Raw genomic sequence first — 19,381 nt, forward strand, 5'->3', positions numbered from 1 at the left:
TTCACAAAACACTGTTCTCTTTTTCTATTTAAAAAACCTGGTGGAATCCTAGCGTAGTGTTCCAGAACAACTGCTCTTAAAGCACAGATTTCCCATTTCACAGCTCAAACTGTCACAACAAGGAATCCCTTGCAGTTTTAGCCCAATAAGGAGTTTTCATTGTAATGAGATGAGGAATTTTTAGATAGGAAACTAGAACACATCCCTAACTCCATTTATAGGTACTGTGCTTTTTTCTGCTACAGTTGTGACGGGTGTCAGATACCTGACAAGAGACAAAGGTGTCTGGACTTTGTCACCAGTTCAGGTTATTAAGCAGGAAAACAAAAGCAGAACTATTCAATTTAAACAAAACAACACAACTTGCTCTAGGTCTTACTGCTTGGAAGTGTCTTGACACTCCTGATTTCTGGAGCTGTTTAACTGCCTTGTTCCCTCCTAAACAGTTAACCATAATATGTTTCAAATTTTACTCTTTGGGGTTTGCCAGCAGAATATCAGTTGAAAGCAAGAAAATAAAAAGTCCTACAACTATCCTGCAAGAAAAGTTTCATATAGAGTAGTTTTATCAGAAAAAAAAAAAAACTCCCCACAGTTTCCCTGTTGGCAAAAGGAATGTCATTAACAAAAGCAGTGCTTTATCTTTTCAAAAGAGATAAACAAATTAATCAAGTTAAACAACTAGGGCAACATTGTCTGAATGGAAAAGAGCAACTTGGCTTTTTGCAAATCAGTTCCTAAAGAAAATGAGCCCTTATTCAAGACACCTTTATGCATCACTTCTGCCACTACCAAGAATTTTGAGATTATTCATGGAGCGGGTGGTATTGGCACTGCTTTGAAAAGGAGCAAAATAAATACTAAACAATCTCTAGTTGAATATAAAACACAACCTCTGACTCAATAAAGTGGTCCAGTCCAGCAATATCTGCATTTCATTACCAAAGAAGGCCATCTGGAAGGAAACAGGCAAACCCAGCCTTCTGGCAGAATAGCTGGCTTAGTCACCAGCCGGGGCTCAATCCTGCAAGATACTGGATACTCCTCAGCTTCCTACAACTTTTAACTCCATCCATTTCTGTGGAAATGGAAGATGTTTGAATTGAGTATTGCTTCACATTTATTTAAAAATAAACACTAAAAACATAAGAGACAGCTAAACTCCTCTGTAAAATGAAAAGTTCAAGGGAAAAAGAAGGTAAAAAGCGATGAATTGAAAGAATAAATACTTAGCCCCCCCCCAGCCCCCCCAAGAATTTGTTAGAGATCAGTATTTGCTCAGTATTTCAATTTTAAATCAGCACACTGTTTTTAAATATCCACTGCTGGTGCAAGTAAAGATTATTGCAATCCAATAACAGTAACATGCATCTCAGAGTCTAGAAAGACCAACAAAATAGTTTACAAAAAAGGCCTACAACTCTGGGTCCAAACACTCATGCATTCCCTACTATCTCTAGGTAGATTTTGTTATATTTCAACATATAAACAATTCAACATAGGATAATAAACATAAAATAAACTCTAACATCAACAGTGGCATGTTCTACACAGGAAAAAATTCAAGGCTGTGCATCCCCAAACACACCTTAACTCCAGAAAAGCATGAGGAAAATACCTTCCCCCTGACCACCAGGTACAAAATGCCTGCAACAGTAATCTCATGTAGAACTAGAGCTACCCCCTCTCCAAAAAAATGAATCAACCATATATCCAAATACAGGAAAAGGCTTGTAGTAAGTGGCCATTAGCAAACTAGTTCCTGCTGCTTCATCCCACTGCATTTTTCAGCTCAAACTCACTCTTTGTGGTAACTATTTGGTTAATGCCCAGTGCTACAGTTCCAAATTGTCAGGTATCTTAGTTCAAAAAACAAAATACAGTTAAGGAGTTCTCAACTCAGAAGAGAATGATACTTTGATTATACTAGTCCACAAAACGTATTTATGTATTATTACACACAATGAGCAATATTTTCTATTTGGAAATACTGCTAATATACCAACTACTTTCTTAATAAAAACCTTTACTACTCTGCCTCACCAGCAAGAGAAAGTAAGAATTTCCTAAGGCTAAACTACCAACTTTTTGCGACAGTGCATTTTTTACCACAAATTTCCATATTTTTTTCTGTAAAATAAAACTATTTGATTTCATAAAATATGGGAATGCTTAAATCCAAAAATAAAACTGAAATGAAAAAACACACACATATAACTGAAGTTTTAGGCCTAGACCTGAAGAACATGAACCATCTGAAGGCTGCTGGTAAAATACTCCAGAACAGACAAAACTCCTGATTTAATAAAGCTTTCTGGGCATGCAGAAAGCTTGTTCCTGCATGACTGGACCCTTTATTTGTAGCTACAGAGACTAGTAACATAAATTAACACAAAAGCATTCAGCAAGAATGTGCTCTGAAATCTTGGGCAAACTCTAATCAGACTCAAAGACAGTCTTAATGCAGTTCAGCTTGCAATTCCCATTCTTTTAGTGACAGCCAACTCTACATGTAGCTAGACAGAGCTATTAAGATCCTTTTAAAACTGCTTTGTGTATATACATAAGTGTGGTGTCACAGCTGGCACACAAAAAGTTGCACAGCACACAGTCTGCACACAGCACAAAATCCCACAGACATGCTTTTTTGGTTTTAGTACAAGGTAGAGGTGTAGGGTGTGGAAGAAAGCTTACCTTCTAAAGGTGAGAAAAGGGTAAGAAACAGGAGAACAAAAACAAAGATGCATAAAGTAGTCATAATAAGGAAGTGATAGTGACAAAATAACTCAAAATGCAAACTAAGGGTCAAGTGCCAAACAATATAGGCCAAAGTGATTTTAATGCCTAGATTACATCAATGTTAGATTTTCTGCAGGATTTCATTTGTTAATACGTCTGGCTTCAGGTCTCAATATTTTCTTTAAATACATTTACAGTTACTCATTGCTCAGAGCACTAACTCTTAAAAAAATAAAAATCCCTTCAGCAATTTATTTTAAGGTAGAAAAAAACCTGGTAGGCATTTCAGTTATGCAGTTACTTGTATTTGTAAGCCCACAATAATAACACTTCTACGATTCCGGCTGTCAGACCTGCTTTATGTTCTGCTAGACACATCAGTATCTTCAGGGGGTATCACCAAAGAGCGCCACTTAACTCCAGGTAAGTGGCTGCAGTCACTTGCTCAGCCTAATGCCAAGTTGTAAGGAACCAAAACTGTCCATGTGCCAGCTTCACCAACACCACACTTACACAGAAAAGTTGTTCAGTCCAACATGTATTTCTTTGAGACAATACAAACACCTGAAATATACTCTCACATCCAGACTAAAAATGGGGCAGGGGGAATAGGAAGCATTCAAGGAGGGATCCCCAAAATTGACTAAAATTTTTCAACTTCAGGCCTTTTGCACAAGGAATGTGACAACAACCTATCTTTTCTCATAGTATCTAGGAAAAAAATCTCAGGTAATCTCACTTATGAATGCCTAACTACAAGACCAGTTCAATGTCTAAAACCAACTTTTACCTAATTTCCCTCTGTCAAATATTATTATGTAGCCACTAAGCCGTCTTCAAATGTTCCACTCCTTTAACCTAGCTAATTAAGAGAAAGCTAATTTTGAATTATACATTAATAGTATCATCTCTGAATATGTTCTTTGACCTTGAAGAGATTACACGATGTGATTACACTGTTACAAAACTGATGTATAAATACATCTTTCAACAGTCTCAAAAACCCAGGATTGTAAAGCATACACCACAGTAGATAAAAACTAGACTTCCATATATAAATATAGGTGTGAAACATACCTTGCTCGCCCATGCATCTTCATCCCAGGAAGTGAGTTGTAATACACGGATTATTTCATTTATCTCAGCACTCATTTTCTCTACTGTGAAATTGCGATTTTTCAATGCCTCTTCTATTCCCTGGCTTTTAGAATTTTTTGTGGTTACGAAAATCTTCATAGCTGTGACAATACCATAGATTAGAAAAAGGTACAGGCAAGATACAATCAGTGCTTAAGGTGACTTACTGCATTAATGCAGAAGTTGTACATTTTATTTTACATGGACCATTTTATCTCAAAGAGATTGTAGTTTTAATACAAGAAGTACAGTTATTTGCAATCAGTCAAGGTTGTTATTTTTAATAAACATGAGACATTGGAACTCCAGCTCAAAATAGACAGCAATTCAGAGTGATATTAAAAATTAAAGCTGAAAATACCTGAAATAAGTACTGGCAGTAGCTCCTTCACAGTATTCATGGAGTTTACCAGCATCACCCTATGTTCCTGATGAGTTAACTCCTGTTGCCTCTCATCAATCATTTTGGCCATCTTTGTCATTCCTAAAGATTAAAGTAATTGAACATAGTCATAATAAAGAACAGTAATATTAAGCCTAATTTGCAACAGTTGAGTTTTCTAAATAAGAACAAAGTGTAATGCATTATGACAACTATATTGAAGTTTAAAACTTAGTATTAAGAGCTGTTACTTAAAACACCTTCCAGATGCTTCAGAGAAGCCACTATGCAAAGTAGAATGGAATCCTCAAAAATAATGATTTAAAATCCCATCAATAAAATAGGAAAATACCTGAAATCACTACTTCCAGACATGAAGCCACTTCATGAACTCTGGAAGCTAATTTACAGGTTTTTTGGTTTTTGGAGATTTTTCCTGTTAAGACTTAATCAAAGCTTTAATTGTGAGTGACAGAAAAAAGTAAATATTGGGGTTTTTTTGGTTGGTTGCCTTGAGGTTCCTCCAGAGTTCAAGAATTATATTTATTTATACTTCAGTTCTGCTAAAAACATTTCTGTGCTCTAAAGATGTATAAAGAATTAAATTTATTCTAGAGCAAATATATTTTCAATGGCTAAGACTTGTGACGTTTACCACACAGCACACGTGGAGGTTTTAGACGCAGCTTCCTAAGAATTTAAGCTGATTTAAATTGGTGCTGTTGTGGTCCCACTCTTTCTCCTACAGGGGACAAAACTGGAAGAAAGCTATATGCTCTCTGGCAGAATTACTTTTCTTCTGGTTAGCATCTTGGGCAATAGAAGTGTTACATGAGCTCTAATTACAACAGTAAAAAGTAGCAGAATCCCTAAAGTGACAGCATAGAGGGGGTAACATACAGAACCACCTTTCCTTTCAAAAGACAGAAGCCTAAACAGGCAATCTTGTTCTCTCCATGCTCATATTCCTGTTAGTGCTCACATAAAGTTCAGATGCCCATTGTTTTAGCTGAAGGGAACAAGGACAAGAGGCATAAAAATTTTTGTGGGTGTGGGCTGCATCGAGCAGCATTTAGTTCGGGCAAAGACAGCGCTTCTAGAACATGTCAGAAGTACAAGGTTAACTATTTACTCAGAACAGCATGAGTTTAGAGAAAGTTATTTGCAATAAAGGTACAAGCCTGTATCTCACTAAGTAATTAAGACACTTGCCTAACACCTCTAACCTCTGTCATACACACATAATAGCAATTTATGTCTATGAAGTTCAATGAAAAGTCCCAAATGCTTGTGATTGAGCCAAAGAGAGTAATTTTGCTTCTTTTCCTGTTCAAAATAAGGCAAAATCTATTTAGTTGAAGGTAACTTCTCACAGGACAAAAAAAGTTTAGAGAACACTATACTTTCATATGGAACTTAAAGATTTTCACATCTAGAAACAGGGTATACACATGTTAAATAAAAACAGGATAATCTACAAACATACTCTGTTACCTGAGAGCTGCTAGCCATTTAATCTAAGTTAATCTAAGAGCTAGTTGTTCTTACACTACATATGTAGTCTCATTTATATAGAGAGTACTAACTAGATTCCCATTCTGTTTATATAAGCATTCTTTAGTTCAATGTAACTTTAATTCCAACATCTTCCTAGATCACCACCAGAACATCTAGATTTTATAGAATGCTTTTGTTAAATACCTAAACTACTTCATGCTTGCTGAAACTAAAGCATTTGGAGTAGTAGATGACAGAGATTAATGGCAGATTTGCTCTATAGCCACCCAAGGCTTCACTTACCAATTGCTTACTTCCACCAGTGAAAGTATGTCTTAACGTGGTGAAGTAACAATTAGTGAAAGAACATCAAATAATGAACAAAGTAATTTTTGTAACAGCTGTACTTTTGTATTATACTGCAATACAGCTATTTCCACAACCTCCTTAATATGTTAATATATGATATATAGCTTATACCACTCCAAAAAACTCCTAATAGGCCTAACCATCTCAGTTAGCACAGACATTTTATCTGCTTAATTGACTTTATAGCTGTGAGTGCCTAATAACACAGCTTTTTCAATTTTTTTTGTTTTACTCTTACTAATGCATGCTTTCAAAACCCGCTTGGATGCCTTCCTGTATAAATTCATCTGCGTGTTCCTGCTCTGGCAAAGGGATTGGACTAGATGATCTTTCAAGGTCTCTTCCAATCCCTAACATTCTGTGATTCTGTGATATAGTGTAGGAAAAGTACCATACATATCATTTGCCAACATCTTGACTCCTCTGCATTCTTAAGAGACAATGTGAATCAGAAAATAATCATCATTCAACCTCTTGCGTAAAACCCTTTCCAACAGACACTTTCAAAGCAACTGCTTTAACATTGTCAAAAGACCTCAAACTTCGGTGAGGAAGGTGCTGGAGAGGGAAAAAGGTAGTGGAAGAGACTGTACTTCATATGTTTATGATAGGCTGTAGCAAACCAAACCTGGCCCTAGATTCTTTGTGTATGTAACCAAATCCTCCATAGTCTCTACTACTTCTGCCACCGTCAGATATTCCAATATTCCTTTGCAGACACGGATGATTTTACGGACCTGAAAAAGGAACATTCCATCATTAATTAGATGAAGCGAAGTTACACTTGAATTAGAAGTTAAGCCTGTTATTAGAACAGAATATATATATAGCATTTGCTAACTTGACATACGGGCAAAGGTCTGGGATACTGATTAAATTACCCACAGTGTCATTATTCAAGAGTGCTACATCAACAAAAACAATATGTAATCATCATTCTACTACTCAGAAATGCAAAATCCTACTGCAGTGTTATCAATTTGCATGATAAATGAAGGATAGCATTGAGAAAACACATTATATGGAAGTGAATTTAAGTATGCTAGCATACTTGAAGTTTTGCATTCCAATTTCGTTACTAAAAATATTTGACTTAAATCACAAAGCAAAATTACATAGAAAGCAGACCCAGTTTTCAGAGGAAATACACGTTTACGTATGGATAAACGATTATCCAGTATTCCAGTGGGAAAGGCAGACCCAACATATTAAGCTTTCAAAAAAAAAAAGCTGTGGAAACTCTACTTTATCCCTGGACACCTGCCTCAGCTTAACTTTTTCAGTTCATACTTGACTGCTAACCAGATTTCTCCATCAGTTAGTCTTCTAAACTCCTGAACCACATTGTTTCTGACAACACTGCATACAATCCTCTTTGCGGAATGAGTTAACTAACATTTAATTCATATTAGTCACATGCAGTGTTAAGCCCCTAGAACAGCTCAGTTTCCTCTCAAACTCATTTCAGTTTTGTCCCAATGTTAGCTTATCTCAAAACATAGTAGGATAGAGACAAGTCAAGTTTGTTTGGTTGGTTTTTTTGTGAAAAGTCAGTCATTGCCAACTAATAACTTTCTTTTGGTTAACACGCAGTTATCAGAGACTAGTTCAATGAAGCAGTAACTCGACATAAGTCAACTCATTTCCTAAACACTGGAACCAGGTAGATTAAAAGCTATTAACTTCCTTGCAATTCTGCCCTATAACACTTCATAGTATCTATTCAAAACCACTTATAATAATGAGTAATCACAGTGCCACAGAAAAATCCCATAACATTCTCCTAATTTCAGAGGAACGCACTAACAGTACCATGAGCTGGCTAAATGAGAAACAAGGATGCCATGTTAAACTACTCAGACCAGCAAGAAGAATAACACAATTTCATAGATTAACAGATTGTTGAACAGGTAAAATTTAGAATTAACATCAGCATTTATAAGTTTGTGCTTCCTTTCCTCATGGTAGAATAATACTTGCTACTTAGAAATGAGTAGGATTTCACATTCCCAGAAAGAAGATCACAAGAGTAAGATCTGTAACAAAACCATTTCCTAATATAAGACACTCAAAACCTCCTTTAAGTTTCCTTGCAACTCCAGCTTTTTTGTCCATCTGAGGTTAGACAACATTACCTCCCATGCTCCAAGGCCAGTTAAATTGCCACAGCTAAAGAGTCAGTCAGACACATTAGGAAGTGGCCTAAGGCCTTTCAAGGAAGGGATACAGAGAATATAAGAATCAGTAAGGGGAATGGTGAAGGGAACACAGAAAAGTGCCTGCAAAACGTAAGACAGGGTTGATGGGATCTGGCCTTTTTAAGGAATAATCACAGGCAACATCTAAACTACCTCTGTCTTACAAAGATACTCTTAGCAAAACAGAGCAACAAGCCTGAGCTCCTTCTGACAGAAAATAATGCAAAATACACTTCCAATCAAGCTAAAATGATCAAAAACATATTCATCTACTCAACAGCTAATTCAGTTAGGTGGATATTTGAATTAATAATACTATTGTGCAGATACCTATGTCAGCCATGTTGGGATTCCTACCTCTGCTTCATCAAATGTCAGAAGTAAGTCTGATGTTCCAGACAGGATGCCTCTTGATCCATCAATTAGATAGTCACGAGCTGGTACTGAATAAGGATCTGCTTGCAGCATCTGGGCTGCCTGAACAAGTTTGGTACAGGCATTCTCCACTCTGTAGAAAGTCAGACAAAACTTGCCAATTAGTTTCTGTCTGTATGGCAACATACTTAAGAAAAGGCTAGATTTATTCTTAACTTTACTACTTTAATCACTGCAAGCAAACTGATCACTCTTCGCCTTTAGAGTTTAAAAATCAAGAGTATTTACTGTGTTTATTTGAACAAGAAAGTAACCAGCAACCCTACACCACGGTTTCTCAGAAGTCACGCAATCTTCTAGTGTAGGGGATGTTTGACAAATCCCACGTACAGTAGTCAATACAGTGTCATTAAGGAGAGGTGCCAACACAGCAAAACACCTTTCACTCTTAATGACAACAGCAGAGGACAAAACATTTATTCTTTTAGGACTTCACAATCAAAGTAATTGCTAACCTTTATCAGCCTTGTATTTGCATTGTCATTCAAGAAACCATTGCTATTAATAAATATGAACTGATAGCTACTCATTAAGACAGAAGAACATAGTATTAAGGAAATCAAGCCACTGTGCCCTGCTCATTGAAGCTGTAGTGCAGCTCTTCAGAGTCTGTTGACACTAATGACAGAAATAGCATTTCATATAGCCACAAGATTTAGCGATAAGGTATGAATTTCAAATGCAGCTTGCAATTCCACACTTAAATAGGAAAGAAGTTTTGCAAGATATTACAGTATGTAATTACAGTAACACAGAAGATAGCACAAGAAGCAAATGAGCTCTGAAATTAGGTTCCATCAAGCCATTTAACACAACTATTTTAAAATATCAAGAACTGAAACATTGAAAAGCTTTTGGTTTTGTTCTCTTGCTGTAATTAGTTCATGACAGCTTAGAGGAATACAGCATTCAGACTTCACTTCCATGTTAGCTATGTTATTGACAACTAATCATCAACTACACTGTGACTTTGCTCCATCCTCTCCCTTTTCTTTGACAGAAACGTGCATGCAGTGTAACACACACGCGAGTGCCACATGCTCATTCAAGTTATACAAGGCTCCAAATATTAAATCTTTTTATTACAGCAATACTACCTCTTATCACAACTTTTTTCACACTAGTCATATAGCCCATTCTCTACTGACCACTTGGACAGACTTTTATTATACTTTCAGTTAAGTACCATTGGAAAGTTACGGTTATCCCACTTTCTCCCCTACATTCTTCACTAACACAACTGGTAGAATCTAATTGTTACATCCAAATTTAACTATACTAGAAATGAGAGACTCATTACAGGAAAACACACTTTTTTTCAGAAAGTAAAATATTCAGCTAATGGCTCCCTAGAGCAGATCAAATTGGGCCAGCTGACCCTATCATAACCTGCTTTTTTGTGAGACATCTGCTCAGCACATCAGACAGTGGTAACTCATAACTGAGTAAGAAAATACAGGAGGGCTTCAAGGCAGAAAGTGGGAATGGTCTGCTCATTACTATGCAATGTACTTAGTTGTGTTATTGAAGTCAATTGACTTCACTAAATTAGATTTCCGCACTTGCTTCTCAAATTTATTCTTTTCAACTCTGCCAAGAAAGGAATTAAACAAATCACCTATTCAGCCATCTCAGAGCTATAGGCTCAAAACCACTTAATTCCCTACAGTTCAATTTCATGGTCATCTGTTTAATACAAATTATTATCTCAAGGCTGGCTTTTTCATTTATAAAGAAATAAATTAATGTGAATGTGTATTACCCCAGAAGTCACCATAATTAACAAAAATAAAGTTTCTAAAGATTAAAAGTTATTTACAGTTTTTAGAGTTCAACTGCTGAAAGGTAAACTTGTATGGTACTTGTACAATGTTAATTTTATATAAACTTCCCAACACATTTGAAAGACTCCAGAACTGTGCGCTAGGTAAAAAAGCAAAGTGGTGCTTAAAAAAGAGACACCCGCCACCCCCTGCAAAGCATAGATGCTTAGAAACAAAATACAAGAATTTGGGGAAACGAGTAATTCAATTACTCTAATAATAATTAAAATATAAAAATAAAAAATAAAATAAAATTTAAAAAAACACAAAATATTCAGTGCAATGAACTGCTTGTTCTATCACAAGAACTAAACACATCCCTGTGGCTACTTCATTTTCTTAAAAGCCTTCAGAGTTCACCAAAAAGTTTAGAAATTGGTGTATAATATATCACCTGGATTGCCCTTATCCGTGTTTGATACTTCTAAGAACATCAACAGACTTGTCAGGCAAGATTTCCCTCCACAGAAACACTGTCAATTCACCTAAAGCAATTAATACGTATTTGGAATCTGTTAATTCTCTTATATAGAATTTCTAATCATTTGCTCCAAAGGTACGTCAGACATACAGACTTCCTCTTCCCCAGGTTCCCCTAGAAAGTTTCAGAGGGAGTTACATCACTTTGATTGCCACACCAGCTGGTCTCAAGTACTTCGCTAACAATTCAGCTATTTCATTCTTGGACTTCTACACTAATGCCACCTGGTCCTAGGCATCTTTTTCATCATTTGTTTTGTCAACCTACAATGCAATATACTAAATCCTTTTTCACTGCCTAAAAAAAGTTCTCTTCAGACATAGTATCTGTTCTCCATTTTAGTATTTTCTTTGTTGCCTCAGTGTTTTATATTTTGACTATTAGCCTGTTTTGTGTTTGGGAATACAGTAAAATGTTCAGGCACTTTGTGCACATTGGACAACAGTAACAGAGCAGTCACTACACTGAGTAAGTTGTAGGGCAAAGTCACTTCAGTGAAGGTTTGTCAGCTGGCAGTAAGAGGCTTGGCAATTCCACAAGAAGTGACATATGATTTTTAACACTTAAGGCAACAGGAAAATGCCAGTTGCCCTTGACATTGAGCCATGGAATTGAGTGTCAGTCACTGCACTTCAAATGTTTTAGATTTCCAGGCAGTTATATCATGCATCAGCTGCCTATACTAACAAATTCACACTTTTCCACCAACCAAATTAATAGAAGAGATTAAGAACACGTTATCTCTGACACTGTTAGGTAAAACTACAACAACACATAGTTAAGTGCCATTGTAACTCTGATTTTTACTATTTTTAAAGGAAGAAATACCCTAGATGCATACCTATATATGCATCAGGAATGTATCAGGAAAAGCCACTGTTTGCAGAAAGGTTGATCCTGATGAGGGTCAGCCTCAAGACCCCAAAGAACTATTGAAACATGAGAGTATTTTCTCATCTGTACAGCAGAAATGAGTAGCAATGATATATCAGTGGAATAAGTTTCCTGTACCTACAATAGAAGATTTACAATAAAATGAGTTTACTTGATAAATGCTGGTGGCATATCCCTTTTCAAGATCTGGTCTTCTGTTGTCTGCACAGTCTCTTTTCCAACCTGCAGGAAAAAGAAGACATACTTAAGATTCAGAATTTCACTGTAAAGCCTAGATGAAAACAAATATCAAAGTAGCAATGAAAAAATTTGTACTAATGATAACTCATTTCAGTAGGTTTGCTGTTGCTGTGACTATTTTTGAAACCACTATATATACTGTGGTTAGTCTAATGCTTTGGAAACCATATGTTGTTTCCTGCCAACATCTCTACTAAATTAACTGGAAGAGGTACTTTTCTATCCTCCCACTTTCCATAGAAACAATATTATTTGTTTGCTAGACTGAGTTGTAAAAACTTAATCACTGTGAACTCTGTAGGCTTTCCTCCCTCCCTCCCAATCCCCATAAGGCAGAAATCAAGTTTAAAAAAAAAAATTACCCCATTTTGCCATTCAACCTAGTCTATTAGAAAAATGTAGTTAATTACTGAGAATACATCCTACATTCACACCATCTTTTAGGCAAAAACAATTATGCAGAAGCTAATAAAAAAAAGAGATAGAGTAAGATCTGGAATTTTCTATACACTAGCTCTTGTGTTATACAATAGAAGTCTTTATAATTGGTGGCTGGCTCTCTGGACTGTGAGATCACCAACTTGACAAAATATTTCCAGCTCCTTTGTTCACTGTATTTTCCAGCTGAATAAGCTATTCAGGAAGGCATCACAAAGCAGAAGGTCTTTAAATCAGGCACTAGTTTATGTTAAGAGCTGCCAGGCCTGTTCAAACTAGGAAAGATACCCCTGAAAATCCCTGATCAGCTGGTGTTTAAAGATTTGCTGGGTTTTGACAGAATTTGCACAGTGCCAGTATGCATAGCACTTGCCAATTCTAATGCTCTACAGCCTTCCAGAAGCACCATCTTGCAAATTTATGGCACTTGCCAAAAACTCTGTCTCCCTTGTCTGGTCATTTTCAGAGGTTACAGAAGGTTACAGAAGTACATTGGCCCTAGTGTTTTATTTGGTTCAAACACTAGGTCTACCTACCCTACATTTGATTTTTTTTTTTTTTTTTTTTTTTTTTATTTATTAGTACTACACTTAAAAGTACTCACACAGATATTTTTAAGTAATGAAGGGAAGAGCAGAGAGGAGGTTAAAGGTCTTCAATTTTACGGTAGGTTTCTGTCTCTTCGAGTTATTGTAGGCTCACTAACAGCCATGCTCCCCCCCAGCACTCGGCACTGCAGTGTTGCTTGGACTCCTAAGCTTCACAGGACCACAGTTACACATGTATCTCATGCCCTGTTTCTTGGGACAGGGTTTCATGATCCACAAAAGACTACGCCTGCTTTGCTCTAATTATTTTCATTGCACTCACGAAATACAGTTTGTTCTTGTTTTTTAATATTTCTCACATGTTTGTATGTGCACATGAATTATAAAGACACAGAAAAGGGGTAATTTGCATGAACTTTGAAGTATACATCATTCAGACAGAAGGCTGTCACCAGGTGAAAAATTAAGAGTAATACTGTATTTCCAGAGAACCACTAGGAGGAAATCCCATTGGCACAGCTACAAGAGAAATAAATCTTGCCGGCAATCTGCATATAGTTCAGTTTATTTTTTAAAAAAGTACTTCTGAGGATAAAGAGTTTCTAAAGAACACATGAAAAATAAAGCTTACTATGGGGGCTGGGGAGGGAGTTCAATCTGAACTTCATTCTAAACAATCATTATTGCTGTTTTATATTGAATAGTCAGTCAGGAGCAACCAAGAAGCAACTTCTGCTCAAGTTACAACACACTCAATGCTTGATGTAAGTTACCTCTAGTTTTATTAGACCATACAACAGCACTTTCAGTCTGGAAAGCAAAAGTCTCTTCTGTAAGAGGATATATCTAAGTTCACTACTCAAAGCAGCATTATCAACTAGTTACAGACAGATATATATATGTATATATGTATGCACGCTATATATACACTTTATATATTGACACATACACACATATATAAAGCTGTTTTCTGCTATGCCTAGCTGTGATCTTTGGTCTTCCAATTAAAGTAACCTATAGGATATGAGTCAATTCCCATTTTCATTTTTTGTGGGGAGTTTTAACCTCAAAACTTTCCTGAAACGGACTTTGTCCTAAACTCCAAAACTAGATCATTTCTTTTCCACGTCTACCACAAAGCAGAAACACACATTCCTCCAATATCCTCAGCACTACACAGCACATGGGCAGAATACAAGATTTCAGGCAGTTCCCATGAGGTCTCAACTATAAGGGTCCTCTACCTTTCCAGAAGAAATGAATTTTTACCATATTTTAAGCACTAATACAGCATATACTCACTGAATCTGTTTAAACATAAAACCTTGTGGCTCAAATGAAAGCATTTCATATTTAGATAGCTATTAACCTTTTCAGAAGGTGCTCTTTGCATCTGTAGCCAAAGTATAGAGATGGAATGTAGAGAACAAATGCACTCTGCACACCATTCAATAGGCAAAGTCTCAAAATGTGAAGCCACAAAATACACATCTCCCAAAGAGTTTTGTGGCTTTTCCTTTTTAGCTTTGTAATCAGGGGGTTTTTTTATTATTATTTATTTATTTTTGTTTAATAAGATCTGGTTCCTTCAGACAATTTTACATTGGCTAAGCAATTTTCAAACACACTGCACTGTAACACAAGGTAGAGATTCACTCAACTCTCCCTTCTCTGTAATTCAATATCAAGGGAATGAAGTTTTGTTTTCCATAAGATGTAATATCTACATATTCCCCATTTCAGACAGAAGGTTTGTCAAGCTTCATGCCACTACAAAACAATTATCTGGGAAACCTGTATTTCATTTCTATCCAACAGTATACACGTGGGGGAAAAAAGCCAGACTACACCACACAACCAAACACAGGATTCTTACTTGGGTTTCAGATATTCTTACTCCCTAAGGTAATTTTTCCATAACTAACTGGGAAACAGTCTCCATGGAATAGAAGCTTCTGCTTTAAGTAATACTGAAGTGGCTGCTACTCACTGTTCCAAAGAAACCACACTGGTTAACACAGTAGAGACCCCACAACTTTTTGAACACCACACCTGCCCAGAGCCAGGGAAGCTCTCAAGCAAAGTTTGCCAAGACTGTTTCATAGTTAAAACTTCTACCCATCCATATTCATTTCCATATTCTTTGGGACATTAGAGGCAAATCAGTTGAATCAAGATACAAAATGAGCTACTTCTTGCTTGCTCCCTGCTACTTAACAACAGTGAACAAGAGGCTGAGGAGTCTAGAAATTTAAAGGAAATGGGGCATGCACAAATCAGAGGGCACATGTGGCCACTAAAAAGCCTTCTAGGAATGCAGCTAGAAGAACCAGGAGGAGATTGAGATTTCCTGCTGCTTTCAGCTTTCAACCTCGCTTGTAGGTCTCACCTACTCTTATCTACCACTGATCAGTAGATCAGTATGTGTTGAGCTTCCTGCTGGTGAGTATTTTCTCCATGGAAAAGCAAGAGGAAAACTTTCTGATCAGGCTGAGGTTTTTCTTTATAAAAACAGTTTTACATTTTTTTGCCACATCTGCTTCTACTGCAGGAAAGACAAGACATAAGCACCCCACAATGTCCCTTTGCCATCCTCTTAGCCTGCTGCATATAGCTGTTCAGTGAGAAGGGAAAATATAGTTTCAGCTTCTGTAATTCTTTAAGAGCTTGTTTAAACAAAGACACCACAAGCACCCAGTAACATCTAGTTCACTTAACTTCAAGAAGTTTGAAAGTACAGACTGCATTTATCACACAGAATAAAACACACAAATATTTGAGAGTCCAAAGTTTGTTTGGGGATTGGGTTTGGGTTTTTTTTGTTGGGTTGTGTTTGGTTTTTACTTTTCCTTTTTAAACAAAGATTCTTCCGAATGCCTATATTGACAATACCAATTTGACGATTTGCCAAATGCTGGAAGTGAAATTTTCCTTGCAGCTTATATTACCTCCCCAGTTAAAAAGGGAGACCTTAGAAAAATTAGTTCTTGCAATGTTCCAAAAGTTAATTTAAAACATCTGTCATTTTAGCAAGGAAATTAAGAACATTCCTACATCATCATCCAGTGAACATATACAGCCCTGACTGTATCATGCAGAGCCCCAGGTTTCTACCAAGGAATAACGTACAGTATAAGTTTTGCTCGACAAAGTACCACTCAAAATGAACTAGTCTGTATGCTGTAAGAGCAACTTGACCATAAGCCATCTCACATGAAAATTCAGTTGCTGGTTTATGCATTCTTCAATGTTTTCAAGCTTCCAGGAAGAAGAGTGGCATGACAATGAGAGTGTTAAATTTCACATCAGAAATTTGTTGTACATCACTGGAGTTCCATGAAGTTCTCTGCAACTTCTTTCTCAATTTCTTTAGATGTCTGTCCTAAAAAAATAAACTTCAGTATTTTCTATAACTCTACAATGACAGCAGTTTCTACATTGCTTATCCATATCTAGAATCCACCTCAAAACAGAGCTGGCCAATGCTTTCCCCTGACCCCACATTTCAAGGAAGTAAATCTGGCCTGGATTTCAAGACTATGAACAATCCATCAAGCAGAACTATAAGCAAGCCAAAGCTACACAAAGTTTACACCTACTCCTTACTGGCATAGATGTACAGTTCAGTCCAGACTGAAAAATACAACATAGGCATAGAGAATTAGATCTTTGTGAAAGCGTTTTGAATCCAGGTGACAGACTCAGAGGGCCTTACTCACACATGATAATATAAGGAAAATGACAAGTTAATGGTATCCAGTTTTGTACACTGTACCTTTCACAAGAGTTCACCCTCCCCACAAGGCTTACTCATTGAAGGACAGGTCCTTTATCTCAGATTGAGTTCAGAGACAGTTTGTCTGAGTGTGTTCACAAGTGGCAAGAGCTCAATAACTACTTCACAGTTGTTCAGTTTTCCCTTTGTGAAACCAGTCATTGAAGCCAAATTACACAGAAAGGTTTTGGTAAGGAGTTCTGGCAACAAAACAGAAGCAAACAAGGCTTAGTGGTTTACTTTCATTGTTGTCAGTCACAGTTCTTTGATTGCAACCTTTGTTCTGTTTTTATTACAGCATCAAGCAGATTCAGTTGTTGGTGTATCAAGCTATTTCACTCAGCTGTTTCTTGAAAAATAGCTGCTAGAGTGAATATGGTTTTATCGTGCCCTGACTCAGCTGCTACAGTCGATGTGGTAAACATTAGCAAAACAGAACTGCATATATCCTGACACAGCAGCAAATCATAAAACTTTTCCACATGCAAGTCAAACAGCTTTGGGGTACATAATGAAATTTATTGGTCACACCTGAATTTCACAGGTTACTCAAAAGTTATCAGACAACAAACATCTTCCAGTAAAGACAGAATTTTAAGCAAACTGTGAACAGAAGAGATAAGCAGTGTTGAAGTGCTTTGAGAGAACAGGCTTATGGGTTAGTCCTCACAATCTAATCCTTTTTATCCAATAAATCTGAAAAGAGTTAGTTATAACAAGGTACAATAATACAACTTTTTAAATAAAACCACAAAACTATCTTTGTCCTTCAAATGTTCCCTTGGAAGCATCTAACAAAGCAAATTTCCAATTTCTTCATCATTCTACTCCCATCTTGCCACCAGCAAGTTTAACACGGTTTTAAGAAGCTTGAAGTTTTTCTATTTATCTGTAGGGGAATAGGCCAATGCAATTAGAGACTGAAAAATAAGCTCAAATAAATTTGCAGCTGAATTCTCTTCCTGCTTCTAGTTTACAACAAACAACATTCATATACTACCAGTGACATCAGTCAACAGGATCACCGTTGCTTTAAGCCAGGCATGAGCCTAAAGAAACTTCTGAATCAGAGCCTATCTGCTTTGCCTTTCAGTTAATATGGAAGCTGTATGCTGGATCCTGGTTTTCTCATGATTACACTGGAGACTGCATTCCAGGCATAGCAAGGTACAATTTCAAAGTCATCTGGCAATAAGTAAATTAAAACACTCCAACCATCTGGTCCCTGATAGCAAACTGACCTACCTGTCTACAGTGGAGATTAAGACAAATTCAATTGGCTTGAGGTGAAGGAAATCCTGCTGTCCAAGTAAAATACATAACTCTGAAACACAAACCATATGGAAACCAGGAAGTGACATCACTGGGGTACCAAAAGGCTTTTATTCAGGCTGCTATTGTCTACTAAGTCTATTACTAGTACAGAGTTGAGGCTTGGATGGTTTAGCTAACTACAGGATGCACAACTTAAAGAAAAGCACATACTGATTACATGAGACCTTTTACAGAACTATTATAATTTGGAAATTAGTTCTTTTATGATAAGAATTTCTTCTTCTAAACCAGTACTTCCACGCTGAAACTACTTGGAGACATTATAACTCCACTTCAGTCAAATAACATAAATCAGCTCCAACCTTGAGCGTATAAAAAATTCAAGTGGAAAAATAAGATCTAGCAATTGTCCTCTACAAATGAGATTTACAGCTTCAACTAGCTACTTTTACCTTACTAGGAAGACTAAGGTAAGTGCCTCATAGCAAGCAGCTCTCCCATTTCATTTCCATGTCCCCAGACCTGTGAATCACTACCCAGTTTCAGAGCACCTCTTAACATAAATCCTGCTGCAGATGTATACACAGATTAGTACTGTACTAAAAGATGTTATATCACAGAGTTAAATTCTCTCTTTATTCAGTTTCTTGTCTGAAAGGCAAGCAACCACCAAACACCATGACAGTGCTGGCAGATTTACATCACCTTTGACAACCTGCTAATACCTGCAGGTTGAAGAGGTGGATGAGGATCCCCCACCACACCACCCCGCCCAATAACTGGGTTGCATGCTGTCCCCCCAGCTTTCCAAGTGTTCAGTCAGGTAAAGTATCTATAAAGTTTACTTAAGATTAAGGGGTTTTATTAGTAAGAGTAATAAAAAGCCTCACCATAGGAAGCTTGTAGATAATATAAAGTGAAAGAAAGAGTTCTACCCAGATACAGCAGAGTGGCTTGTGAAAAATCGTTTTTCTAATATAAATAAATATTGTATTGCAGAGTCTCTAAACCAACTCAAGTTATAGCTTCACATATGTAACAGATTTTTCTTCCCAGGCTAGCTTATTCCTTCATCAGAACAAACTAATTTGGAGGTATTTCACTTATCTATGTGTTGGCACAGAAAAGAGTCAATGAGCTGAAAAAAAAA

At 36.7% G+C, this 19,381-nt stretch overlaps 1 protein-coding gene across 5 annotated transcripts in view; it reads right to left on the bottom strand.

Moving 5' to 3' along the window:
- VCL (vinculin) overlaps nt 1-19,381 on the bottom strand; it is a 54,537-nt gene that overhangs the window by 23,464 nt on the left and 11,692 nt on the right. For all 5 annotated transcript variants that reach the window (XM_065843928.2, XM_065843931.2, XM_065843927.2 and 2 more), the window contains exons 2-6: nt 12,107-12,177; nt 8,680-8,830; nt 6,753-6,861; nt 4,238-4,360; nt 3,817-3,977 (exon numbers count right to left, since the gene is read on the bottom strand). In XM_065843928.2, coding sequence (XP_065700000.1) covers nt 3,817-3,977; nt 4,238-4,360; nt 6,753-6,861; nt 8,680-8,830; nt 12,107-12,177 — 615 coding nt within the window. The remainder of the gene's footprint in view (nt 1-3,816; nt 3,978-4,237; nt 4,361-6,752; nt 6,862-8,679; nt 8,831-12,106; nt 12,178-19,381) is intronic.

This window comes from Patagioenas fasciata, chromosome 8 (assembly GCF_037038585.1).
Source record: "Patagioenas fasciata isolate bPatFas1 chromosome 8, bPatFas1.hap1, whole genome shotgun sequence".
Lineage (NCBI taxonomy): Eukaryota > Metazoa > Chordata > Aves > Columbiformes > Columbidae > Patagioenas > Patagioenas fasciata.